The 27,581-nt window shown below is 39.9% G+C and overlaps 1 protein-coding gene across 1 annotated transcript in view; it reads left to right on the forward strand.

The window, feature by feature from the left end:
• The first annotated feature begins 396 nt into the window (after positions 1 to 396).
• SLC17A8 (solute carrier family 17 member 8) overlaps positions 397 to 27,581 on the forward strand; it is a 30,969-nt gene continuing 3,784 nt past the window's right edge. Inside the window, exons 1-10 of the mRNA XM_069849804.1 lie at positions 397 to 903; positions 7,710 to 7,965; positions 10,967 to 11,085; positions 16,969 to 17,083; positions 17,537 to 17,624; positions 20,395 to 20,481; positions 20,998 to 21,137; positions 22,648 to 22,797; positions 24,852 to 24,984; positions 26,402 to 26,512. Coding sequence (XP_069705905.1) covers positions 761 to 903; positions 7,710 to 7,965; positions 10,967 to 11,085; positions 16,969 to 17,083; positions 17,537 to 17,624; positions 20,395 to 20,481; positions 20,998 to 21,137; positions 22,648 to 22,797; positions 24,852 to 24,984; positions 26,402 to 26,512 — 1,342 coding nt within the window. The 5' untranslated portion in view covers positions 397 to 760. The remainder of the gene's footprint in view (positions 904 to 7,709; positions 7,966 to 10,966; positions 11,086 to 16,968; positions 17,084 to 17,536; positions 17,625 to 20,394; positions 20,482 to 20,997; positions 21,138 to 22,647; positions 22,798 to 24,851; positions 24,985 to 26,401; positions 26,513 to 27,581) is intronic.

The following is a 27,581-nucleotide window of genomic DNA, read 5'->3' on the forward strand; positions in this document are numbered from 1 at the left end:
CAACGAATTTATTTTATTGCCAGTCTTTCATCACTTATTCAAAGAGCATCACATCAATGCACCTCTGCATCTTTTTGCCCAAGGGCCCAGGAACATCAATAATGAACAGTCTGGGGAAGGTGGTTCTGGGTTCAAACCAGCAGGCGCATTGGGGTAGGAGATCTCATCTGGGCAGGGGGTGCACAGTGAATGGGAACTGTAGCTTGCAATAATTCCCTGCCTGCAGAAAGGACTCATAAATGTTTAATAAACTTCTTACCCTTGCCATAATTGAGGTCTTATTAATGAACTGGAGTGACTCGAGGACAGGTATTGTGTCCGTTACTATAGCACCACCTTGCACAGGATCTCTGTGTGAAAGAGGCAGGGGAGGGAGGGAGGCACCGAGGATGAGCCCCAGCGAGCCAGCCTGAGGTTTGCCCGTGGAGCAGGCAGCTGCTCCAGGGATACCAGCCCTCAGCAGCACCTCCAGCTTGCCAGCTGCAGCCTCTGGACTAGCTGCCCTCATACAGGTACTCGACCTCGCACGCACGCACAGCAGAGCCACTGCAAGTGCATTGCCGAGTCCCTAAGTGCTTCCAAGGGTATTTCGCTCCAGAGCTCTTCCCAACTGACTTTCTGGCTTTGGAAGATTTGGTTTCATTTTTTGCTTTTCCTTCCATGCTCCTTTCTTGAGCAACTGGTTGTTATTGCAGAGGTCACCGAAGGGACTGTCAGAGGCTCCTGTGTCCAGCATCGGGAAATATGACAGCAGAATTGAATGCTTGTTAACATACAGGATTTACTGAAGAAGAAAGACAAAATGCCTTTCAAAGGGTTCAGTTCACTGAAGGAAAGATTTTTTAATCCAGGAAAGGAAGAGGTGAAGAACGTTGTCAGTGACTCGCTGGGGAATCTGAGAAGGTAAAATCCAACAGAAAATTCCCAGACAGGTCCATTGGTTCAATTTATGAAAGAGAAATGAAGTGTAGAGAAATGTATAAACATAAACCAGCATTTAGGCTCACAAAATTAATATCTGAATTCAGATAGTGAGAGACACCTTGCTGTGAGACAGAAGATGTTTAAGGAGCACTGTTATAACAGCATATGAGTATAGATGATAGAATACTTATACTGAACAAAAAAAAAGAGATGAAAATAAATTTTAGAGTAGTGTTCTAGTATTACAAAGAGCATTAAAGAGTGTTTTGTGTTTTAACTGAAAAACTTCTAAATAATTAAATGTGAATAATTCTGTGGTTTAACTTGCATGAGAAAACCTGATGATTTAATGGGAATTAACATTCCCAAATGATGTCACTCTTGACATTAGACTTAATGTTCCTAAATTACAGGGGCTTTTTTGAAAATCTTGTTCTGAATCAGTAAGAGAAAATGTATTAAATAGAGGTGTGTGTGCATGTTTTCACTGACACTAACAAATGAGAAAGATAAAAAGGTGAAGCAGCTGTTTGCTAGCTAAAAGAGAAAAAAGATTAAAGATTTTTATCCTTATCTGCTACTTTATGAAACAACAAACTGAAAGATTTTTATTTTTTCATAAATGAAAATATATGTAACAAATAACCTGTTTGATAAATGGAAAGAGATTTCTCATTTAAATGGAAGATTATTTCTATTAGTAATGGCACTGACAATGTTTTCCTATGTAATCAATTGATGAGAGCCAGAGGGTTCAGTGGTGTTTCTTGCATGCTTGATGTTAAGTGTTTTAAATCTCTGTATGGATCGGGACAACATTTCAACTGAATCCATTTGTAGTGATTGAAGTATACTTGCCTTCACATCCATTCCTTTACCTGCTTTCGGGAATACTATTTTGAGTCAAGACAGAGTTCTTGGCAAATCTAAGCATGCTTTTGATCACTAGAAAATATATGACAATTTACATGTACTGGACTACAGCATGTATATGCAAGAAAATAAGCATGTAGACCTTTAAAGAAGTTACTAATATGCACTGGTAGAAGGCCAGTTACGCTATTTCTATACCATGTGAACAGAGTATCTGTGTCCCACACAGTTTATCCTAACTTTTCTTCATTGACAGTGTTATGGGTGAAGCCAGACATTTTGCTTTTCTTACTTTTATGATACTCCACAGCAAATTCCGGGGATCCTGTTTTTCTTTCAAAACTTGAAGTTATGCAAGTCATTTATTCAATCACAAATTCACTTTGCTCAGAGCTCTGCTGGCCAATTTGACCCAATACATGTAGCTTGTATTCAGTGAGTATGTGATGTAGCAGTGCACTGGGTTTGCTATGTAGAGATGATATGCAAACTTTGAAATATCCAGACTACTCTTCTCCTGTGGCCACGTATCAAGGATATCATGCTGGTTGCTACACAGCTCACAGTACTGGCATCTAACTTCAACAACACTGCTACTGGATCAAACCAAACCAAATCTGAGCTGTGATACAAGGAAGTTTGCTGGACTTTCTGTTCCAAACATGTATACCAATGCCTTTCTTAGATATACTGGCCTGTGGATGAAATAATCTAAACAGAGGAAGTTTTTTCACTACATCTGCAATCAGCTCTAAGGAAGAATAGCTGCAAGTTGAGCAGGCTCATAGGAAATATGCAGTCATATACAAAGGGTCCTGTAAGGAATTAAATATGCATGGTTTTAACTTAAACTTCATTCACTACAGCTTAGCTTACAAACAAGAGCATAAACTTCTGTTTTCACGTGACGGCACATATGTACCAGCTGCAACCTCGACTTTGCTCTTCATCCAATCCAATTTGTTTTGATATGGTATAAATCAGCAAAGAATTCAGTTCCTCTTCTAGTATTTAATAGGTGATTAACTGTATTAATGCACATTCTTGACTGGGCTTCCAAGTGCGATTTCACTGACAACTATGTATGGATGTGGGATCAAAACTAGGAGAGAGGGTAGAGAAATACTTTTAAACTTCCTGCCACATTTGCTTTGTCTTGCAATAACAGCGCAGATTCAGAAACCAGTGTCTGGCAAAGCCAGCTGCCATGTATCAGCTGTTCCATAGCGAATGTCCATTGACCAGTTTAGGTGCTAAAGCACAAGCAGCATAAAGCGACTGACTGCCTCCTCACAAGTGTGTAGCAAGCTCGAATTATTTTATGGGTGCTGCAAAACAAAAGTCTGCCTACAGGAGGTTACTTTAGGGTAGCTGGATCTTGGAAGGGATGAAAGGGGAACCGAACTAGTGAGACCTGAGAGCTTTCCTTTCTTTAGATTATTGCCAGTAGTTTCATTTGTGAGATCTTAGAAGATATTTTAGAAAATGTTTTAGATGTTTTGTACAAACTAATGCAAAACTGGATTTCTTCTTAAATAGTTAAATACAGTGGGGCAGCCAAAAAAAAAAATGTATTAGAGGATTCAAGGCTTGGGGAATGGTTATCAGAGCTGGGGTTCAGCAAGCCTTATAAGTTTCCCAGGAAAGAAAGGATTTCTAGCAGGGCTTCTTGGCATGCCACAACACATTGGTCCTTCTGTGAACTTAGTGTAGTCAAAGAAAAACTCATGAACTGAAGTAAAACTTCAGGTTCTGCGTACTCTGAGGATTTCAGGAGTCTTGGACCAGTCAACAGCAACTAGTTTTAGTCTCATTTTTAGTCTCACACTTTTCCTTTGCACACAAGTACAGAGACTTTAGTGCACTGCAGACCATGCAGCACTGTGAATACAATGTGGGGGGTCCAGAGTCAGCAGTTCTGCGAGTTGTGCAAGGTCCCTTGTACCACAATGTCAATGCAAGGGCACAATACACACGTGCAGTGCTGCACTGCAGCACCCATGGGGCATCCCTCCAGTGCATTGAGGAGAAACTGTGAAGCTGCCCTGGAGCCTGAAAGTGCATCAGCTGTGAGATGCAGTCCCATGACTGCATACGTTTGAGACATGCCATGAGTTTTATGAAAATACCATGCAGAAAGCAGCTAGAGAGGTCCCATGCACTGAGCAACTTAAGAGGGTTTGCCTGTCTGCAGTGTGACTTTGTGCCAATGCATCAACAGCAGGATTCAGTGTGGACAGTTATCACCTAGGCAAATCCCCAGGGAGTAAATGAGATCTCAGATCATATCTGCTTTTGGATAAATGATATTTTTAGATAGTCAGTGTGTAGGTGTCTGAAGTTATGCCAAGATTTTGAATAATTGTTGCATGTGATGAGCGATTCTGGATTTGTAGAGGTGAGGTCTGAACATTGCATATGACTGTGCATCTGCTGCCCAAGAAAAACTGTAATATCTGGTAAAAGCCATTCTACAGTGTGCTCTAACATATACCAAGTATTAACATTTGCCCACTATTGTAGAATCTGTATGTTTTTAATTAAATGAAATGAAATTGTATGATTCTAGCCACTTACTTTATCATTTGAAGAAATAAGTAATTCCTATGCTAAAATATTATAAATACAGATTGCTGAATGTACATGTGTTCTTGAGACTGTATTTATTACTGATAGGAATTTTTCAAATTTCTTCCATTCTTCCAAAATTCTGCACACGCCAGTCATTCAATAAAAAACGAAAATTTCACATAAAGTTATTATGACATGCAGATATCTTCAAACAGCCTAGCTCTTCTTACTTGCCAAGCAGTGTATGGTTGCTCAGAAGAAGGAAATATATTGATATAAAGACTGAACATTTCCCGTGCAGCAAAATGCTGTCCTGCATTAGTGAGATAATTAGAAGTGCTGGCTCTGGAGCCATTTTCTTCTAAGTTGTTGGTGTAGAGCAAGTGAAAATTTACAGAAACATACAGATCAATTGGAAAATATTTCTCATCTTTTCATGGAGTTGCCGTACCTTCATTATATATTTGATCAATAATATAAAGCCGAAAAACTAGGTCAAGCACTGGCTCTGTGAATGTCTGTGCTGCTAATGCTTTGTCCTCACTCCATTTTTGGAATGCTATTGCAAAATAGTTTTCTCCAAGATGATTTTTTTGTAAAGGGGTTAACATTGAGCCATAGGGGCATGAAATGTACCATGTGCATTTTGGATCATGGATCAGTCCTCAACTTTCTTTTATAAATGAGTAGTTGAATACAACAGCAAAACAGTTAATTTCTCCTCAGTGGCAATGTTGGCCCACAGTGCTGGTCCTGGCTTACCAGTTTTAGGAATGAGTTTGGAGCAGAAGGATGTTTTCATGCCTATCTGAATTGACAGCCAGCTGAAAATGTCTGGATATGAACAGATGTTTTGCCTTTCCATGATTTATCTAATCTTTGCCAGCTGTCCAAAACAATGCACCAGTTAAAGTCTAGTGTCTCTCTTATAAATAGAGAGCCTGGTAAAGGTACTTCCAATTTGAGGAACTGTGCTTTGATTTAATTCAATCAGTATCTCAGATTATGTTAGAGGAAGTTAATTAAATTCCTTCTTTTGGTTTGTTAATAATTGTTTTGAGATGACAACTGTTCTACAAATATAATTATTCATTTGTCTTTTCACTTCCTGAGGTCTTTATTTTTGATATTTTATTCATTTTACACCTATCTATAAGAGCACACAGGGTATGGAATATATGGCGTCTTCTTTTTAAAGTGGCTGACTACCTTAGTCTCTGTACTCTCATTTCACTAACAAAAGCTGTTTCCCTGCCAGTGAATCATAAGATCTCAATCCCCTTCAATAACACCACAGTAATATCGGATTTCCTGTGTTACCTTGCTTTAATGCAAAGTCTTCCTTCCAGCCTGACAAATAGCTAATGATCTAACTTTGCAGTTACAACTGCTTTGAGCAAGGGGTTAAATAAACTAAACCTCAGACTTCCATTCTGGCCCAAAACACTTCATTTCTAGTGTTTCTTGGAAATGTGAGCTGATGGACTGTAATATGCTTTTTTTCTTGTTGCTAAGAAAAAAGGCTGGAGGAATGGTTTGATGACATGATGTAAAAAGGAGGAATACATCAGATGATGCAGCAGTTAGTGTAGCTCTAAAACCTAGAAATGCTGAGATTTTTAAGTGAAATTTCATATTGGAAAGATATATTTAAGTCCATAGGAAACACCCTAGGAGTAATGCATACCATGTATTTGTGAAAACTTTAGTATGGAGCATTATGCGAACTATTAGGTTATGAGAAGTACATTTAGATTTACACAACTGGAGAAAGCTGTGATTAAATCAACACTGTTTTCCTAAAAATCCCAACCAGCTACTGTGCAAGTCGGCCAGGTGTAGCCCATCCATATGTGCTCTGGCAAGATTTCTTTATAGCTGATTTTTTGTATGGAAATTTGAAGCGCATTAGATGTCAAACGCATTCAGCCAGATGTGTGGAAGAAGGAAATAAGTTACTCCTTATCAGAAAACAGTGAATGGAATCATTTCATCATCTTATATGGCAAGCTGGGCTTCCTTTAGATTAAGTGACTGTTCATATTTTCACAGTACTGAGAGTAACACCATGGCAGACACAAAACGATCTGGATCCGGAGCTCACTGCTTCAGAGCAATGCTGAAACAGAAAGGGTTCATAATGTAACTGCTGATCGCAGCCATCCTTTGAACACTTAGTCTTAAGCTCAGGGGTAGTGTTTTGTGGGGGAGTCATGTATTCACAGCTAATCATCTGCTTAAGTGTTTCAGCACATCAGAAACCCATATTCTGCATTTAAACCAAAGGTATGGGAAGCTAATATGAGGAAAGAAAGTATTTAACTGTGTTCAGTTATTTCTGACCTCACTATTTCTACCAGAGACATTCCCTTGTCCTACAGCATGGGCTGTTAATATCATTAATCAGGCTGGGAGACCAAATTCATTTTTAAATGTACTATCATACAATGCCAGATAACAGGGAAGTGCCATTTTGTTTGCATCTCTCAGCTGGAGTGCTTGTAGGAAAAGGAAAATCTGGGTATGCAAAGCCAGAGGAGCAGCCCTCTCATGTTAGCAAGTAGCTGGTGGGCAACCTCTTACAAGCTAAAGTGGCTGGATACCATTTACTCCTATCCCTAGTAAATGGAAGAGCCCACATTCCTGGCCCTTTCCCTCTCAGTTCCTCTGAACTGCACTGCAGGTGTCGCACCAAATTTGAGAAGATATTTCAGAGAAGAAGAGAATTGTGGCTTCAAATCCCTTCAGGCAGAAGAAGTCTGGGGCTGGCTCTTTTACATCTTAAATTGGTACTTTGACACCAGAGTCTCTTCTCCTCTTCAATGTAGCCCTGATTTTTGTCCCAGTGGTGAAAACAAATTCACAGAGAGTTTTTGGCTCAGTGAAACCATACTGTATTTTCTCTTTTCTTGAAACCTACTGCGAGCTCTGCTTAGTGGAATAGGTAGAAATTATGACAAATGTTTTCCTATGTGCATTAACTCTCATAATAAGGTCAGGAATAGCCTATGTACACTCCTCCAGCTAGCTGTCCAGCCAAGTGTCTTGGATTTACAAACCTCAGAGTTCTAGTGAGGCGTGTCCCTGCCCATTGCAGGGGGGGTGGAACTAGATGATCTTCAAAGTCCCTTCCAACCCAAACTATTCTATGATTCTATGATTTATGAAAAAGTGCAGAATGCTAACCTTTCAAAGCCTGCCCAGCATTAACTCATCACACCGCTGAGTGGCAAACATCTCACAAGGAGATGATTTAGCAGCTGGCTGGAGCACAACTGTGTTTCAGCAGATTTTACTGAGATAGTAAGGCTTTTTAATTTTCTCTTTCTTCACCTGTTTAGGAAAATTGATGGCACTAACGTAGAGGAGGAGGATCACCTTGAGCTGACGGAAGAGGGCCGTCCCGTGCAGGCAAGCACCCGCAAGTTGGCACCTTGTGACTGCTACTGCTGCGGGCTGCCCAAGCGCTACATCATTGCCATAATGAGCGGTCTGGGCTTCTGCATCTCCTTTGGAATTAGGTGCAACCTGGGTGTTGCCATCGTAGAAATGGTGAACAATAACACGGTTTATGTTAATGGAAAACCAGAGCTACAGGTGAGAAACTATCTTCCTTTCACTGTTCTGAGCAGACTCCATTTGCAAAATCATCGAAGTGACATATACCAAAGAACTGTATATACATAGATAAAAAACAGAGGCAGGGAAACATGTGAGTCTGGATTCACATAGATGTGTAGATGCTTAGTTCCTATTCAGGTCTCTAAGTCACATGAAAATTTGTAAGATCTGAGGATTTGCAATGTCTTACAGGATGTAAATAAAAATAAGAACTCAGTCGGCTTGCATGCCTATAAGTACTAAATGGATTTTATTGTGGTAACTGTCTCTTGGGGATGTATACTTTGATGTTGCTGCTGAAAGAATGAGTAATTGCTGTACATAGCACTGCACTCACTCTATTCAGATCAGTAGATGACTTCCAAGATCTTAAAGTAGTCACTGGCTATAAGACAATAGGTTTTTACAGGTTATTGACAGTGTGGATTGCTGTCTACAGGTATTCACAATTAGGTACCAAGCTATTTTCAAAATTGCAGTAGATACCATGTGGTGCACAGCCGAGATGTCTACAAACCTTTAACAATGCACCCTAGGAACTGCAGGTTGAATCCATACCTTAGTTTCCCCAGTATCTGCCCTGGTACCTAGCTGTGATACCATGAGTACCTTTAAAGACTTTATGAATTTAAACCTCATTTATATTTGCTCTCCTTGCTGACTTTTTTTTTGCTATTTTTTGGATATTTTCATCCTAACAAATTATTCACAGGAATGCTGACTCTTACCTGATAATTCCTCATGTGCTGAGGTCTAGGAGGAAAACCACTACAAAAGAAAAAAAAACATCATAAGGCGCCCCCATGGAACGAGATCGCTCAGCCCTGGGATATTCTTTGCACATTCCCTAAACCAAAATGCATGTCCCAGAGAGGTAGATCCCTTCTGTCATGTCTCTAGAGATGAATGAAAGTCTGTGCAATTATCCATACATTTTTCTCTGTAATATTTTAACTTTTGGTAAAGAAAATTGCAGGAAGTGTCTATAGCAAGTTTCCAAAGTTATAAGTATTCCTGCCTGAACAACTCATGGTCATAGTGGCTATTGATCTTCAAAGACCAGTGATGATGCTTATGATTGTCAGGCTACAGATTAAATGAATCTTCCTTCTCATCCCAAATTATGCCATAGTCAGTACTTCAGTGTTTTTCTCTCCCCTTCATAGCTACCAAACGGATTGTTTCTAATCAGACTCAGTAAATCCCAGAAAGATTTACCCAAGCCAATGAAGAGTTTTCTAGTTCTTAAGCATTTGCAATCTCCTCTGACCAGCTCCTGTTGCTTAGACTTGCTGCTGAATTTGTATCTATGCAGTCTAATTCTTGCTTTCTGGGGTTCTCTCTGTGACTTCTTGGTTCTGTGCTTCACCCTGAAGCAAGAGAAAGGATGTGCCTGCATAGGCTGCGAGGCTCAGAAGAGGTAGCTAGGAAATTAGGACAAACGCATCTAATAAATCTCAAGCTACTCTGGGCATGAGCACCTCCTGATACAGGAACTTTTCCCATCTTTTAGTATCTTTCTGCTATCAGAAATTAACATTACCTAGAAACTAAGCTGGAAATCACTGGCAAAAAACTAGATATTTAAATCAGAAATGTAGCTTGGCACAGGAAAGTGGGTCTCTTGTCAGAAGGTATACTAATAGTGAGGGATATCCTTTAGTCCCTTGTAAACATACCTGGCTAATTAGTACCATCTTTCTCCCCTCAGGTAAAATGATGAGCTATTTCTTTAGTTTGTTTGTTTGAGAAAAAAAGAAATAAACCTACTGATGGAAAAAGGTTCACACAGAGAAAGTAATACAGAAAACAGAATTGTTAAGTTTTATCACTTTAGTTTTCATATTTCTTTAGTATTTTAGTGACAGTTTTCATTCAGAATCTAAGAGACATCTGTGCTGCTTCCTCATATCATGCTTAGCCACCTTTCCTTACTATGTAGATAGCATAAAACTGATCATGAAGCACAGTGTCACAGTTCTCTTTGCTCCGAAACAGCTCTTCTGAACTGAGAGTTCAAGGAAGAAAAGTTGGCATTGACCTTATATTAATGTGTTTATACTGAGCCAGGCCCTGTCTGAACATCCCAGAATGAAGGGCAGGAGGGACATCTTGGTTCCACCTTTCTTTTCTTCACTTTCTCTGTTTTGCCCTGAACTTTAGCTGTCCACCCTCTGAAAAAAGTATGTCAGACAGGCTCATCAGAGGAATGTCCTTGTTCAGGAAGAGCCTTGAGAAGACTGGAACTGCTTGGTATCTGAGGATGACATGTATGGCAAAAGCATTTCTCTTGGCTGCAGACATTTTTGGCTAGGAATCATCCATAACCAGCCTGTGGATGGCTTTCTGTATCCCAGTCCAACCCTACAACTGGCTTCCCTTTTAATAAGAGAGAAACTAATCAGCTAGCTAGCGCTACCTAGTTTTCTTTTCAGATTTCCTTTCTTCCAGGGGCCACCCACCCTCACACCCGCTTCCACCCCCATTTTCTGTTCCCACACCACTTAATGCAGATGGTGGATGGTTGGAGTTTGGTCCTGACAAGGGCAACTACAGATAACACAGGACCAGCCTGAGCAGGCAGCTGATCAGCCCAAAGGACCTGGGTAACTTTGATAATCATAGGAAAATGGATGCAGTGATTAAAGGCATTGGATCCTCGTTGTAATGCTGAGCATGTTTCAGGACTAAGCAGCCTAGGAAGAAGCAGTGACAAGTGGCAAAGATGAAGATCCAGCATTTGCTGCCTTCTAGCTGAAAACTTTCACACCTCCTGTGCACTTGACTGAAAGATAAGAGCAAAAGCATGGGAATTTTATGTCCCTTTGCCTTAACTGAGGGGTTTCAAGCTCAGCAACACTGGTGTAAAGAGTCTGCCTTGATACAGAGGATGAATGACTTCTGTGTGACTTCAAAATAGCGGTTATCTTGCAATTAATATGCTTCATTTAACAACATTTTTCTGATTCCTCTACAGAAAGCCCAATTCAACTGGGATCCAGAGACAGTGGGACTCATTCATGGCTCTTTTTTCTGGGGTTACATTGTGACACAAATACCAGGAGGGTTCATCTCAAACAAATTGGCTGCTAACAGGTAAGAAAACAATAATCAAAAGAATTGAGGTTTACAGCCTGATGACTGTTTTACACTGTTTAAATTATAACTACCCATATAGTGAATTAAAATGTTTCAGGAATACATATCTAAAATTGGACACGCACTATTTTTGTTTATAACCAAAAATGGAACTAGACTTTCACTATGGGTCTATTTCTGATTCTCACAATATAGCTTTTTCACGCCAAATATTTGCACATTTCTTGTTCTATAAATAACAATGCTCTCTGGTGAGTGTTAGGACAATCAAAATGCTTTGGATAAATGATTGTATTATTTGCCTTTCAGAAGTTGTCTTAGTGCTTTTTAGATCAATTTAACATGAAAGAAAAATTTTCCAACAAATGTGTCTTTTCCCCTTTAAAAATCCCCTGTGGACTGAAGCTGGGCATATTGGTATTACAGAATTATTTATGTTCTGAAGGCACAAATCCATCCTCACGCACATGGATAGCCTCACCCTGGCTGGATACAGTACTGATGTCTGTAGTTAGGATTGCCCTAATTACTTCTCATAGACCTTTATGATTTCTGTTTGGTGAACTTCAAGCATCTATACAGATTTCTTCTATGCTTGTGTTTGTGAGCTGACTTTTTAAATTAAACTGCTTTCAAAAACAGAGACAAGAGAAGTAGTTAATTTTGCCTAAGCTAACTTTGGATTTGGGATTTACTTCAAAAAGTCTTCAGAACTTGGAATATAACCACAACAGAGAGAGGCAGATGGTCCGAAGACAGCTGGTTGTGAATGAGCTTAAGAGATGCTTATGTTAAGGGTATTTAAGATCTACAGACAAAAAAGATAATTGGTACTCATTTCATTCTCTGTAAACAAGGCATGACTTATCTCCAAACAATTTCAGAATTGGAAAAGGTCTTTAAGACTAGTCATATACTGTTCTGCCCCAAATCAAACTGCCTTGCTCTCTGCAAGACTGCCCGGGAGATCTTCCCAAACAATGCCCTTATGGAAATTACTCCAGAACAGAGTCATCCCATAGAATTGCACAGAAATTCAGTCCCAACTCCTCTCTGTCCATAACCAAAAGTTACTTAGAGTTCAGTTTGCACTGCTTCTTCAACACTACTAGCATCCTTAATTATTCATTTCTCCACCACATAAAAATGCGTTAAGTACGGTATTTTTCCATCTGCTGAATAAGTCAAGCAAATTGGCTAAACTTAATCATTTCCTTAGCCTTTCTACTCCTGCTACAACTTTTGCAGCAGAAGGGCCTCAAAACACAGATGTGCACACTGTTGGCTGAATAAACCAGCATATTATTAGTTTGATGTTTGTTTCTCTAATTTTCTTGCAAACAGTAAAATCAACCATAAATACCTCGCAACTCAATGAATTCTGTCAGTTGACTACTATGTGTTGTGCGTATGACAGAGAGCTGTATTTCTGTCCCCATGAGACTTCCAGATTCAATCTAATACTGTAATGCAACACCGTAAAATAGAATCCATAAAATTACGGATTCAACTATCGTAACTGGGATTAGGAGTAGAATTTGCTGTGGAGCAACAATTTTAAAAAGGCTAAGTTCAGAAAGAAATTCTGTTTGTACCAGTAATATTCACATGTCTAGCTAATACTATGTTTTGCCATAATTCCTTGTCAAACAAATCAATTTCAGCTTGGGTATCTTCAACAATGGTGCTTAGTTTCTGTTTCGGAGGGATTACTTGCTTGGTAAGACACAGGAAACCAGGAGATCTGGGACCAGTGTGTGAACCTACCTCCCTCAGAAAGATAAACATTTTCATCCCAGCTGCACTCTGGTAATGAGATATATTATTATTCTATCCTATTATTGACATTATAGGTTTAGGTATTGAATCTTTTTCATACGTTTAAATCATGCTTGATACTGGGCAACCTTGAGCATATATGGATGCCCTCACTCCAGGCACTCCTCTAATGCAAGAAGTAATGAGGGCTTCAAATGGATCTCAGAACAGCTGAAAATATTGAGTCCTTTATGGTTTTGCTGCTAAACCATTAACACCATATGATTTGCTTCATATATTTGTCAAAATTAGTGTAGGTCTGCATTCCACCAAAGTTCATGAACCGTTTAGTGACAATGTATCTTTAACATGCTGCTTATTCTGAAACATGCATTCAAATGTAATTTCATCATTGTTTGATGGTGACAAGGATATGTGAAACATAAGGCATCTGCTGATATCGGTTTTCAGTAACAGCATCCTGCAGGGCAAAGGAGTCCATCACTGAAGAAGTCTGTTTTGATCCTAGAGTGGCAGCTGGCAGGGGATCATGACAGAGAGGAGTGAAGAATTCGTGAATGAATTGAACAGAACTGGGATATTTTCAGTCATGGTGGGGACCAACATCTTTGGGATAAATGTCAGTGAACTACTAGAAAGATGCTAGCTCTTTATGGAAGCACTACTCACTCTCATAAATAGTAGCAGGAGAGTGGATGGTTCTAACTCAGTATAAATGATGCATTTACAACCTAGGCATCTTAAAAGCTGGCACTAAATGAAGTAGCAGAGATTGGAAATTCAGTCTTCAGAGCCAGCTGTTTGGATAATTAAACATGTTCACTTTCTTATGGTTTATTCTTTCATGTGCTTATTAATTTACATAATTTGCTGCAGTTCCCTGAGACTGTCAGTAGCATTACAATAATCTGATACTTCTATAAATGGCAAGGAAGCAAGGTGCAAAATTCTTTTCTTCACTTGTCATAATAGAGAGCTAAACAATACTTATTTCTCAGCTAACTGTTTACTTGGCTTTGAAAGCAGTCTCCTAAATGTCAAGATATGATCATAGGTTTTGTATTCCAGTTCAGATTTTCAGGCTGCTTTCTATATAAATCCATTCTTTTGTCACTTCTCTCAGTCAGCATACCCAGCCTTTTTGCTGTTGTGTCCATCTGTTGAGTGCTTTCTTGTCATTCAGATTATGAGCTGTCTAGGCATGGACTGTTTTGTCAATTGGTATACAGAATACAGACAAAAGAGTGTTGATCTCTGACTGTATATTCTTCACGCTATAATACTGCCATTAATACTACTGTGAATAAGAAGCCCAGATTCAAAAAATGAGGTGGCATATATTTCCTGTGAATAAGTTTTCAAAAAGAGACTGAAAAGTAAACAACTGAAATCCTTATTTAAAAAACAATAATAACCAAAGAATGGCAACAAAAAGTTTACAAGTTTATAAATATTTTGAAGCACAGCATTCTAAACAGCTATGCATAGTAAGATCTGTATCTGTCTTTGGCAGAAAAATCAAAAGGGAGATGTTGTTGTCCAAATGTTGTTGTCCAAATCATATGATTTCAAACCAAAAATATATCTAATACCATTTGTATATCAGAATGAAGCTTAATGTATCTTTTTGAAATGCCATACGCATAACAAGGCAATTCAAAACTCCTTAAATGCTGCTGAATTTGAGTAATTTGGAAAAGGAATATAAGTGACAGTCCACAAACAGCAGCATGCTGCTAGCTAACATCAGTGTAGCTAGGATTTGAGGGCCTTTAACAAAATGGGCTGCTTTATTCTCAGGGTGTCACCTTGAGTCTTGGAGCATGATAGGGCAGTTTTGGGTTGACCTCCTGTTTCCTAAGTGTTGTGATCTCCAGGGACACTAACTGCTGCTATTTTCTATCTGCAGAATGAAAGATTTTCCTCATGAAGGCAGGCTGTAGGAAGCCAGACATGGTTGCTTTGATTGCAGACAACACAAAGAAGACAATAAACTACTATGGGTTAGCAGTAATCCATTAAATCTGAATGGTGCTTGGTAGCTGTGGAGAACTCCTACTCTCCTATTGCCAGTTCTGATATTTTCAGTGCTGTAGCAGGACCTTAGAGGAGATTTTCATATCTATCAGCTTCTACAGATGGCGGAGTAATGAATTCTTGATACTCAGAGAGTGTATGATGCAGCTATCAAACTCCATTCATTGCACAGAAAGGAAACCTAAGGTTTCAGTCAACCAGATGCGATGATACATGAAATCTAATAAATCAAGAATGGATCATTTCTACTAATGGTAGTAATTTCAATGACAGTTTCAACTGTTTGTTCCCAGTCTCTTGGTTTGCAGTAGTGTGTTTCATATTGCAGCCTCAGTTTTCAAATATGCTCCCCGGATATCCTTTCCTGAGCTGGGCACGCAAGGACACTTTTTGCTTACACTGCAGCATCAGTGCCTGACAAACCTACAGCCCATGCCGTACTGAAATGACTGCCCTGTAGCCCAGCTATCTTTCACACCTACTGTCACTGTTGTTTATTATTGATACAGGGCAGTAAGTGTGTTGCATTCTTCAGTGAAACACAGGAAAGTGTGTCTGTGCTGGGAAAAGCTCCCACTGACAGCAGTGAGTCAGGCAGACATAGCTTTGAGACCTACCCCAGTGTCTCTGAGTGGCCTGGACATTCAGGAATGCTGATTGGATCCTTTACCGCTACACAGAGGTTTCTGCTGCCTATTTCTCTGACTGGTGCTAACATTTGGGAGGCTGCACATGACTTCCCACAAGCACTGGGGCTCAGGTGCATTTAGAGCTTCAACTGACTTGTGCCTAGCTGACTTGTGCAGCAGCTGCAGCAAGTGCTCTTCCCAAGCAAGGCAACAAAATGTTTATGCTTTGTTTTTCACAGAATTTGTCTTGTAGAAATGCCCTTTCTATGTCATAGTTACAAAGGATACTTGTAGCTGTTGTTTAGAGAAGTGAGGTTGGTAAGGAGCTGGTCTTAAGCAACCACGTTTTAGCAACAGCAAGTGGAACTAACTAGCACATGCAGATGTTCAGAGAGGGACTTAAACCTGACTTTACCTGATTTCATAGAATCGTAGAATCATAGATTGGTTTGGTTTGGAAGGGACCTTAAAGATCATCTAGTTCCAGCCCCCTTGCCGTGGGCAGGGACATCCCACTAGATCAGGTTACCCAAGGCCCCATCCAACCTGGCCTTAAAAATCTCAAGGGGTGGGGCATCCACAACCCCCCTTGGTAACCTGTTCCAGTGTCTCACTACTCTCATGGTAAAGAAATACTTCCTAATGTCTAATCTAAATTTGCCCCTCTCCAGTTTATACCCGTTCCCCCTTGTCCTATCACCACAAGCCTTTGTAAACAGTCCCTCTCCAGCTTTCTTGTAGCCCATTTCAGGTACTGGAAGGTCACTATAAAATCTCCTAGGAGCCTTCTCTTCTTGAGGCTGAACAAGCCCAACTCTCTCAGCCTGTCCTCATAGGGAAGGTGCTTCAGTCCTCGGATCATCCACGTAGCCCTCTTCTGGACCTGTTCCAACAGCTCCATATCCTTCTTACACTGAGGATTCCAGAACTGGACACAGTACTCCGGATGAGGTCTCATGAGAGAGGAATAGAGGGGCAGAATCACTTCCTTCACCCTGCTGGCCACGCTTCTTTTGATGTAGCCCAGGATACTGTTTGCCTTCGGGGCTGTGAGTGCATGTTGCTGGCTCATGTTGAGCTTCTCATTGACCAGCACCCCCAAATCCTTCTCCGCAGGGCTGCTCTCAATCATGTCATCCCCCATTGTGTACTGAAAATGGGGATTGCCACGACCTAGGTGTAGGACCTTGCATTTGGCCTTGTTGAACTATGACCTTTGTTTAACTATGCATAAAACTTCTGTTTCTTACAGAGAAAAAAATATATTTACCATATGGGTATTTATCCCCTTTTGCCATTAAGGAAGCTTTACAAGTCTTTGGACTGGTGAGATCGTGTTATAGAATATTGCCACTGCGACTGTACCCAAGAACAGCATCACTTCTGAAAAGCAGACATTAACTGTATTCCCTTTCACATTACTTTTTTTCCACAGGGTTTTTGGAGCAGCTATCTTTCTAACATCTACACTGAACATGTTCATCCCTTCTGCAGCAAGAGTGCATTATGGCTGTGTGATGTTTGTAAGGATTCTGCAAGGTCTGGTGGAGGTACGAACACTTGCCATGTTGGTCCTTTCATAATCATTTGGATTTGGAGATTTGGTTGTAAAAAATCAAGATCTGTCAGTCAAGATTTCTGACCAATTTACATTTTTACTTGTTATTCATACTTATGATGACAATTTTTTAATCATAACAATTGACTTTCTAAAGTTTACTTAAAAAGAAATTAAAAGTTTAGGCTTCTGGTCTTGTGGTTTAGTCTATTTTAGTTTACTTTTGTCATCCACTGCATCTAAACAGGATTTTTATCCCAGAACACATTATCCAAATTAGTATTGACATCGTCATACCCAAACAACAGGGCTCTTCCTGGCCCACCTCACCCTCCCTACATTATTCCACGGTGACAGAAAACTAGGCAGGGTGGACAGTATCAGCAACTACTTGAAGTAGGAATGTAGTTAATGCAAATTATATGATGTGTGAAATGTCTGCCAGGGTGTCACGTACCCAGCCTGCCATGGGATGTGGAGTAAGTGGGCTCCTCCGCTGGAGAGAAGCAGGTTGGTCACCACATCATTCTGTGGTAAGTTGACTTACAAGGCTTATGTAAGTACATATTTCCATTAGACTTATTTTATTCATTTCGCTATTTAAGAGAGAAATGCAAATGCTCTGCCCTTTGTGGCATTCAGCTTCTACCCCGAACTCAAGCATTTGAGAGTCTTTTTGTTTAGCATGTCACCGTTTTATCATTTAACGCTAGCACTCAGAATGATTCTCATAGTAAACCAAAATGGCTCTAGATGTGCTACATGAGAAAAATCAAACCTTCTTTTTTCTTTTTCTGTTTGCTCTGTCTGTAGGGATTCCATTTATTATACATATTGAATTGTAAATTCAATAAACAAAAAACAAATATGCACTTAAACTCCTAAACAAATATGCACTTAAAAAAATATTTTAAAAGGATTTGGGTACTTTAGGCTGACTGCTCAATATGTTGCAGTGCCAGTGATGTAACTTGTTGCCACTGGCTATTCTGCTTCACTTTGTTTTGAATTATAATCGGGCTTGTACTTTGGTCGCTTCTCTGTGTCCCTTCCCAATGCTGACAGATGGCCTTCTGGAAGATGGCTTGTGGGAAATTTCAGAAGACTTTGGGGAGAGAAACTCCATGGAAACTCCATTCTCTCATTCCATTTGGAATGTTTCTAACTTCTGGCAAGAGTCTTAAACCTTGTTCTGAAAGAGAGAACAGGAAAAATGCTGAGGTTTTCCACCTTATTCTTCAAGAAAGATACCCTCTTCTTTTGCCTACAGACACAATAATAAAAAGGAAAACAAACAAACATACAGCAAAGAGTTTCCTGCTTTTAATTCCATCCTTCAGTTAGCAGTTTTTGCCATAGGTTGCTCTGTGCTATCACAATTTCTGGCCTGAAAAGAGTACTGTGAGTGTCACATCTGTCTGGTGACACTCTCCCACCTACTGTCTTCAGCTTCTCCTGCAGTCTTCAATTAAACGCTAATTCCAGGAAAAATGGTAAATGCTAGTATCTCCTTCCCAGCTCCAGGCTGGATTTAGGTTGATGCCTAAATGTAAGGAAGGTAAAGCATAATCAATATGTACTGCCTCTACATTTTTACCCTAAAAAGTACAGATATGCAAAGTACAGGGCAGAAATGATTCTGCTGTAATTTCAAATGCACTGTGTTGGCAGTGAAGGAAAAGGCACTGCCTGTTACTTCACTCTATCACTTCCCTCTAAGACACCCTCATCATCTGCCTTTGGTGTGTTCCTTCCCATTTGTGACAGGGAAATCAGAATGGTGAGTGGATGTCTAATAATACCGGAGAAAGATCAAAAACAACAGGAATTTGAAGAATAAGCAGTTGAGAAAGGTGGAAGAGAAACCAATAAAAATAAATGCAGGTTGTGGGGTAAACCCAGCTGAAGATGAATATCTGTAAGAGTGAATATTCAATAGAAAATATAAAAGTCAGTGTTACAAACAGTCTGTCCACCAGCAATGGAACTGAAAGGCTAGGGAAAATATGGCACTAAAATACAATAGAAAGGGTAAAAGGAAGAGTGAAATGAGAAAAAAAAAACCATAACTTTTCTTATTATGAGAATTATAGTTTTACTACAGACGACTCTGGGATTTCGTGTTTAGGTTTTTCAATTTTCTGTAGAAGAACAGATCAAAAAAGAAACCCCTCCAACCTCAATGTTCTCTCCTTAAAATCCTAGCACTGGGTAGAGAAAGATCTGCCCTGCAGCCAAGCACCCATGCCAATTCTTGCACTCCAAAACTGTACAGGAACAGTGGAAATATTAGGAAACACCATGTTAACCAGGTTCCTTGTTTCTCTCACTATGTTCTTTCCTGGGGCTTTGCTATTGCAGTAGGAAAAATGAATTGCACAGGGATGAGGGGAAAGGGTCACTGTGAATCATTGCAGAGACTTATTTACTAATGAGTAGAGCATTAACAAACACTCATTAACAAAGTATGTTATACTCTCAAAACTACAAGTATCTCATTTCCTAGAATAACTCAAGGCAACGTTTCTCGCATGTGACACCGCTGGAGCTGTCTTGCACTGGACCCAAATGTGCAGATTGCATGAATTCTCCCAAGGGTCTTTGTGAAAATTCCTTTCCAAGCACTTAAGTACTCAACTCTTTCTACAAGTCACTCAGAAGTATGTTTCACCAGTATTATATATTTCCCAAACCTTGGCACAGACCACTTTTTTATCCTTTATTTTTTCCCTGTCAACTTTTGCCTATTTATTCCAGCTGTTTGTTCATGCAGTGGATGTGAACTAAACATGGTTAAGCAGACTCAGGGTTGGTCTGAACACTCCCTCCACTAGTAGCGCTTGTGGGATAATGGAGCTAGAGCCATGACAGGAGCTTCCCAGCATACCTGCAATCATGAGGATTTTTTGGACACTAAGAACGTTTCTGGAATTTAGGCTATTAACTTCTCTGGAGCTCACCTCTTATGCCACAGGGTTAGGAGGGATATCCCACTTCAGTGCATGTATTTTATGCCTGAGTCATGGTTTACCATGAGTTTCAACATTGCAAATCCCATTCACCTACAGGGCACAGCCCTTCTGGAGACTGGTGTTCCTACACCAGTGAGGGCCATACCTTCCCACCACCCCAAGCTAAATTACAATTGACATCCCATTCCACATGCTAACAAGAAAGTATGATGCCAATCAGCCACAGGAGTCCCTCCAGTTCTGTCCCTGAGCACCTGCCTGATCATTTGCACTTGAGGCTAGGCTCACTTATCACAGCTGACATGTTTTCATAATCCTTTTTTCTCCTCAGGGTCTTATGCAGGTGCGGTGGTTGCCATGCCACTGGCAGGTGTGCTGGTACAGTATATAGGATGGTCATCAGTCTTCTATATTTATGGTGAGTTGCTTAATATAAAGGATCTCTGCAATTAGACTGGCACTGCTAGCAGTCTTATTAGACCTGTTTAGCAAGTATGGATCAAAGTCATTTTGGGAACTGAAGACATTGTAGATGGATATTCTAATTTATTCCCTACTTATTGCAGCTTCTAAAAGATTTCATTTTTTAATCATCTGTTGTAATATGTTTTAAAATTGTAATGACCAGGCTACAGCCCCCCACCCCCACCCCACCCCCACTTTCTTCCTTTCCCAAGCCCCAGAGAAAGCTGTGGCTTTGCCTTTTCTCTGCCCCATGCATATCATGTACTACAAGTGACAAAATGCACAAGCACTTTGCAAGCAGGCATGCAACACACACAGAGTTAGTTGTCATATTTTCTTACTTCCCTGGGCATATTTTCTACATAGATTTGGTTTAATTTGCTCTTTAAACAAACTTCAAGGTCTGCAGATACTGAAGTGTGACTCTATTGGCTTTTAAAACCAAGCTTTGCTTTTCCTCCCTCTGCAGGAATGTTTGGGATTGTTTGGTACATGTTCTGGTTGCTTCATGCCTATGAGAGCCCTGCTGCACATCCATCAATAACCAGTGAAGAAAAGATATATATAGAAACAAGTATTGGAGAAGGAGCCAGCCTAGCTAGTGCAAATGTAAGTAAAAAGGATTTTCTGGTTATGATTTGTGAACACTTGCACAATATAAGCATATGACTGGATAGGTACTGTTTGCTGTGTAAGAGCAGCAGAACTATTTGCTGTTGATGTTAGGGGCTTTTCCTTTTATGACAGGATGAGTTCAGCTACAAACAAAAGACAGTGCTGTTTCAGCTTTCAGAGTCTTCATAATCTAGGGAGGGAAAGGAGTAGGGAAAGAGAGAATCAACACATTCTGTTCTCCTGCTCTTGCGTAACTATCAATCATGTGTGTTCTAAAAAATATTAATGGAAAGAACTAAATAAGAAACTGGTTACAGTTGTTAAATTATCCAGCTTGCTATTTGAGCACTTGGTAAGGAGGACTGAAATGCTCATTGTTTTAAGACTTCTCTCCTCTCTCTGAGATACTCTCTCTGAGTATCTTCTCTCCTGGAAGATACTGGAAACTTAAAACTAAAACTTATTTTCCCATCAAACTTCTCTCCATCTTCTTAGATAACTCATTTTGACTAGTGGTGAAAACCAAAGCTGTTTCTTGATAAACTGTTCCTACTTGGCTTTTACTCTAGAACATTGTGGAGCAAAGTAACTCCTCATTCTTTTCTCTACATGTTTTGTGTATTAGCCTTGCTGACTGTATAAAGTATCAGAGTCTCCTTAGGCATACTCCTGAAGTTTGACTGAAGTCAGTCAGGTCTTGGCTGGAGACATACATGCTTGTTCCAGGTCATGGTTTTCTCCTTGCTGTACAGAGGGTTTACTGCAGAGGACACTAGTACCACCACTATGTGTTTACATGCAACCACAGGCATACAGTTGCCTGTAGAATGCAACTACCACTTCAAAAAAAAAAAAAAAAGAATGTCAATGTATATTGCCATGGTTACGTATTTTGGCTTCTAATTTGAATTCTCTTATAAGTGAATAGGGTTCTGAAGTGTTTTTTTGTTCCTGCTGTATGGAGTATCAAGGCATAAATAGAATCTGGAAACGCCAAAAGCAAGCTACAGAAATTAAATTCTCTACCACAGACTTTCTTTTTGCTGAAGAAAATCAATTGGGTTGAAGCAGGTAGCTACCTGTTGCTGCGGTACCACATATTTCTTAGCTTGGATAATCCATCTTTCACAGTTCTGTGAGTGGAATGTCTCAAAGTGCATCATGCCAAAAAGTGGGGGATGGCACAAGGTTTTCTCTAGTTTTTGTAGAGTTTGTTATTGATCCTGTTATCCCAATAGCAGGATTCTAGAATACCTTGTATAATTTCAGTAAGCAGAGCAGTAATAGTACAGTAGTCATCTTAAAAATCCTAACTATTCTAAGAAAGTTTCTCTACTTATCTTGCACCACTAAACAAGGAGACATCTTTCTCTTGCATTGTAAGTGATTTGCAGTGTAAATTGGATGCAATGTACTGGATAGTCCTTACATTAAAAGATACTGGGCTCTTTGTCCTGCTTTCTGCCTAATAAAAAATGTCTTCTAAATCTTTTTTTTTTCCTAGAAATTTAGTACTCCTTGGAAGAGATTTTTCACTTCAATGCCAGTTTATGCAATCATTGTGGCAAACTTTTGCAGAAGCTGGACCTTCTATTTGCTCCTTATAAGTCAGCCTGCTTACTTTGAAGAAGTCTTTGGGTTTGCAATAAGCAAGGTAAATGTCTAAGATGGAATGGTGACCTTCAGACCTCACCCTAGGAGATGACAGATTTGAAGATCCCCAGATATCTCTGGAGTCATTACAATGGTTTGTTCACAATTGGGATGAGATACTTCTGGTGATTTGATTAGAAATAAAAGATTGCTTGCAAAAAATAATTAGCAAAATGAAAGAACTGAAAACTTTTTTTCAGGAATGAGTTGGTTAAAAAACAATTATCATGAAGACCACAAGATAAGTAAATAGACATGTATATTTTGTTTAGTGCTGCTTGTTTAGTATTACTAATATTTATTCCAGTAGAGATTTCCCAACGTTCCTTTAAAAAACCTATTTGCTATATTGTAAATAATTTTCAAGCAAGCGTAATCCCACAAACTGATAATGAACATGATGTGATCTGGGAGCACCAGTGTGCCCAGTTTCTGCAATGCTGTTGTAGCAGCAATGACTCTCTGAACAGCCAAGCACATCATTGAGATGAAGAACAGGGGTATTAGTCAAAAGATGTTTGTTTATCCTGAATCACCTTTCTTAAATGCTAGAGCTGCACCTTTGTGTTGCCTCACTAGATAAAAGCTACTGTACACTGACCCAGTGTCAGTCTGAGGAGGTTGCATATCCTAGAAAATAAACTCAAACTTCTGACTAAATAAGTTCCGCAAGGACAAGCTTCTAGAAGGTGACGTGCTGATCACTAGAACTCTACAAAATAGTCTTTTTGCCTATCTGGGATAAGTACCAGGGCTAACAGAAACAGTAATAACACTTTAGCAGAAAATTCACCAAAGGAAAGTGATGCCTGACCAACTTAATAAATTTCTATGATGAAATGACTGGCCTGGTAGACAAAGGGAGAGCAGTGGATATTGCCTAGGTAGACTTCAACAAGGCCTTTGACACAGTCTACTGTAAAATCCTTGTAGACAAGCTTTTGCTGTATGGGCTGGTTGAATAGACTGTGAAGCGGATTGAAAACTGACTGAATGGCTGGGCCAAGAGGGTGATGATCAGTAGGATGAGGTCTAGTTGGAGGCAAGTAACTAGTGGTGTACCCCAGGGGTCAATACTGGGCCTGATCCTTTTGAAATCTTTGTTAATTATCTGGGTGATGGGGCAGAGTGTACCCTCAGCAAGTCTGCAGATGACACAAAACTGGGAAGAGAGGCTGATATGTCAGAGGGTTGTGCTGCCATCCAGAGGGACCTCAACAAGCTGGAGAAATGTTCTTGTCAGGAACCTCATGACATTCAACAAGAGTAACTGCGAAGTCCTGTGTCTGGGGAGGAACAAGCCTATACACCAGTACTTGCTGAAGGGCCACTTAGCTGGAAAGCAGCTTTGCACAGAGTTCTGGGAGTCCTGGTAGACAGCAGGTTGAGCATGAGCCAGCAATGTGCCCCTGCAGTAAAGAAGGCAAACGGTATCCCATGTTGCATTAGGGAAAATATTGCCAGAAGGTAAAGGAAGGTGATCTTTGCCCTTTGCACAACACTGATGAGGCCATATCTGGAGTACTGTATCCAGTTCTGGGCTCCTTAGTTGAAAAGAGACTTGGACTTACCAGAGAAAAATCCAATGAAGGTCCTCAAAGATTATTAAGGAACCAGGACTTTTCCAGTTCCTATGAGGAAATGCTGAAAGCTGGAGAAGAGAAGATCTCATCAATCTATACAAATACCTGAAGGGAGAAGAAGACAGAGCCACACTCTTCTCAGTAGTGCCTCATAACAGGACTAGAGGCAATGGGCACGTCCCATCTGAACATCAGGAAACACTTTTTTATTCTAAAGGTGACCAAGCACTTGCCCCGGTTGCCACAGATTGTGGAGTCTCCATCCTAAGGTCACCCAGGTCTGGATTGCAGGTTCTGTTGGAGGAAAGGTCTGCAATCTTCCCCCACAACAATCCAGGATAAAAAATGTGTCCAACGAGGGGGATGGGGATGACAGGGGAAGAGAGACGAAGAAAAGGTATGATTTCTGTTCTCTTCCCCATAGATCTCAAGGGAGGACACAAGCAGTAAGTACTCATTTGTTTAATTGCAGGTTGGCCTTTTGTCAGCAGTTCCTCACATGGTCATGACAATCATTGTACCCATTGGAGGGCAGCTAGCTGACTTCTTACGGAGCAGGAAGATTTTAACCACTACCACTGTAAGGAAGGTCATGAATTGTGGAGGTACTATTGGATTCTGAAAATACGATACCTCAATTGTATGCTGGAGCTGATGCAGACATCATAGTTCAGTCCATTTTACATTGTAACAAGAGACTAATTACTCTAGATTGCATTTGCAGCTGGTTTGTCTGAAACATTTAATGGAGAGTTAATGTTAGATGGCCTCATGGTATAACCCTGGAGGTGTTTAAGGCACGGGTGGACGAGGTGCTGAGGGATATGGTTTAGTGTTTGGTAGGAACGGTTGGACTCGGTGATCCGGTGGGTCTCTTCCAACCTGGTTATTCTGTGATTCTGTGATTCTGTGAAATCCTTACTCGTATGAGCACACTTTTAAATAGGGAGGAGGCAAGAAGCCTGGTTAAGAATGAGAAGGTTAATAAGAATTGACGCGGAAGACTACTGTGATGAAACAGGCCTCATCCTGCAATTTCATAGGCAAATGTAATGAGATACTTTGGTGCCAGAGAGAACCTTTCCCACCTGATACAGCCTTGCAATAACTGGCCATGTTCCCATGTGCTATTTCTAGCAGAACCCATTGGCAACTTTAGGCCAGAAGGGCTGGGTAAAAGGAAGGCGGGGGATGGACAGAGTAATTTTTACTCAGCACAAAATAATTTGTTTCCAGTTCAGTCACTGAACTGAAGAGTCAATGACATCTACATGTAAGGAAGATGATAAATTAGGCAAAACTTTCAAGCCAGATATCCCATGGAGTTGCTCTCCTCTGCCAGTTCCTGGTTTACATTATTTATGCATGATACAGGCAGCATGAAATAGATGCCTGCAGTCAGAGAAGCCATGAAGCTTGGCTGTTCATCTTCAAAAAGGGTTCTCAGATTCATTGTCTTTTCAGGGCATATTTACAGTGTCATTAAAAAAAAAATAAACTGAAGGTCTATAATGTTACACACTAGAAAATGTTAATTTGCAGTAATGGCAGAGACTGGAAGTTCTCTGTGATACTCAGGGATGCCTTGTTGTCCCAGTGGCACATTCCTCTGGAAAATGTTCTTTTGTTCCACTTGCCAAGAATATCTCACATCAATGCAACCAAGAGAAATTGAAAGCAAGAAGTATTTTTTGCCTTTCCCCAACATGTTTGCGTGTTTGTGAATTTTTCAGAACTTTGCAGAGTCATTTTCTCCTTATTTTCCTGTACTGCTCAGTGAGTTAAGTTTTCAAATTGCTTGGGTCATTTACACAGCAATGAGGAGAAAAGAGTATATTCTCAAACAATAAATATTCAAATATTTCTGCTAATCCATAAAGCTACTAAATATGCTCAAGAATGACTGTAAGAGATGAAATAATTTTGGCTCATTTTAAGCTGCTATTCTGGCTAGACCTTAATAGTATCTCCATGACCAACAGTAGCTTAAATGTAATTTATTCCTGTATGTTTTATTTGAAGGCTTTGGGATGGAAGCAACCTTGCTTTTGGTGGTTGGTTATTCGCATACAAAAGGTGTGGCTATTTCCTTTCTGGTGTTAGCAGTAGGCTTCAGTGGCTTTGCAATTTCGGGTAAGAAATAATACTATTGGTTTTATCTTTGTGTTAAATGTGGTGTTATTACCCTCACTGTTGTTATTGTCACAATTTCTATTATTCTGTTTGCTCTTAGTGTGATTGCTTATGAGGTACTCCCTGTTTCTTCCTATATCCAAAATAATTTACTTCAGTATCTATGGAATGTGTTGCCCATAGGACTTGAAACTTTGAAAAACCTTTGCTTTATTGATTCCAGTATATACCAGCTTTGTGCTGTTATTTTCTAATATGCTTTCACGGTGTCAGCCACAATTTCTTCTTCCATAAACAGTATGCCTGAAAGGGGAGAGAGATAACTACTCTGGAATGAATAGTTACTCAGAAGCTGTCAGTCACAACCCCACTTGCAGCCCTACCTGACAGTTTCTGCTTTCTAGGTCAGTCCTCAATTCGTTGTGTCATGTAACCAGCCCTTCTCCAGAACTGCTTTTTTCTAACAGTTTCATGGGTCTCACCAGTCTCAGACTCACTTGTGTAGATCCACCAGTACCATCATCTAAAAAAAACCCCTTTTACTACGAAGATGGAAGGCCATCAGCTAGCAGACTGACAAGAAGATGGATCTATTGAGCAAAATTGACTGGCAAAGTAACTCCTGGTCTTCAGTTTCAGGATTATGCACATGGGAAGTAATTTTGCTACTCTGTTATGATCTGCTTTCTTAGCAGGCCATTTCTATCAATCAATTTTTTATTGCAGGATTTTCCCAGCACTCAACTTTCTACTGTGTTTATTCCCATGGACTTGGAATTCATCATCTTTTCTTGTGATTATCCATAGCTCATATGACTAATTTTCATTACCTAAAACAAGATAATTATCTGAGGTGACTTTTACTATCATTTTTTTTATTTCTTAGTAAAATAGATAGTCATATGATAAGCTTCACTAAGGGTAATTATTTATTAGGTAATTTTCATTGCCTAAAACAAGATAATTATCTGAGGTGACTTTTACTATCTTTTTTTATTTCTTAGTAAAATAGATACTCATATGATAAGCTTCACTAAGGGTAATTATTTTTCCTACTGGTTTATATTCT

This window comes from Phaenicophaeus curvirostris, chromosome 1 (assembly GCF_032191515.1).
Source record: "Phaenicophaeus curvirostris isolate KB17595 chromosome 1, BPBGC_Pcur_1.0, whole genome shotgun sequence".
Lineage (NCBI taxonomy): Eukaryota > Metazoa > Chordata > Aves > Cuculiformes > Cuculidae > Phaenicophaeus > Phaenicophaeus curvirostris.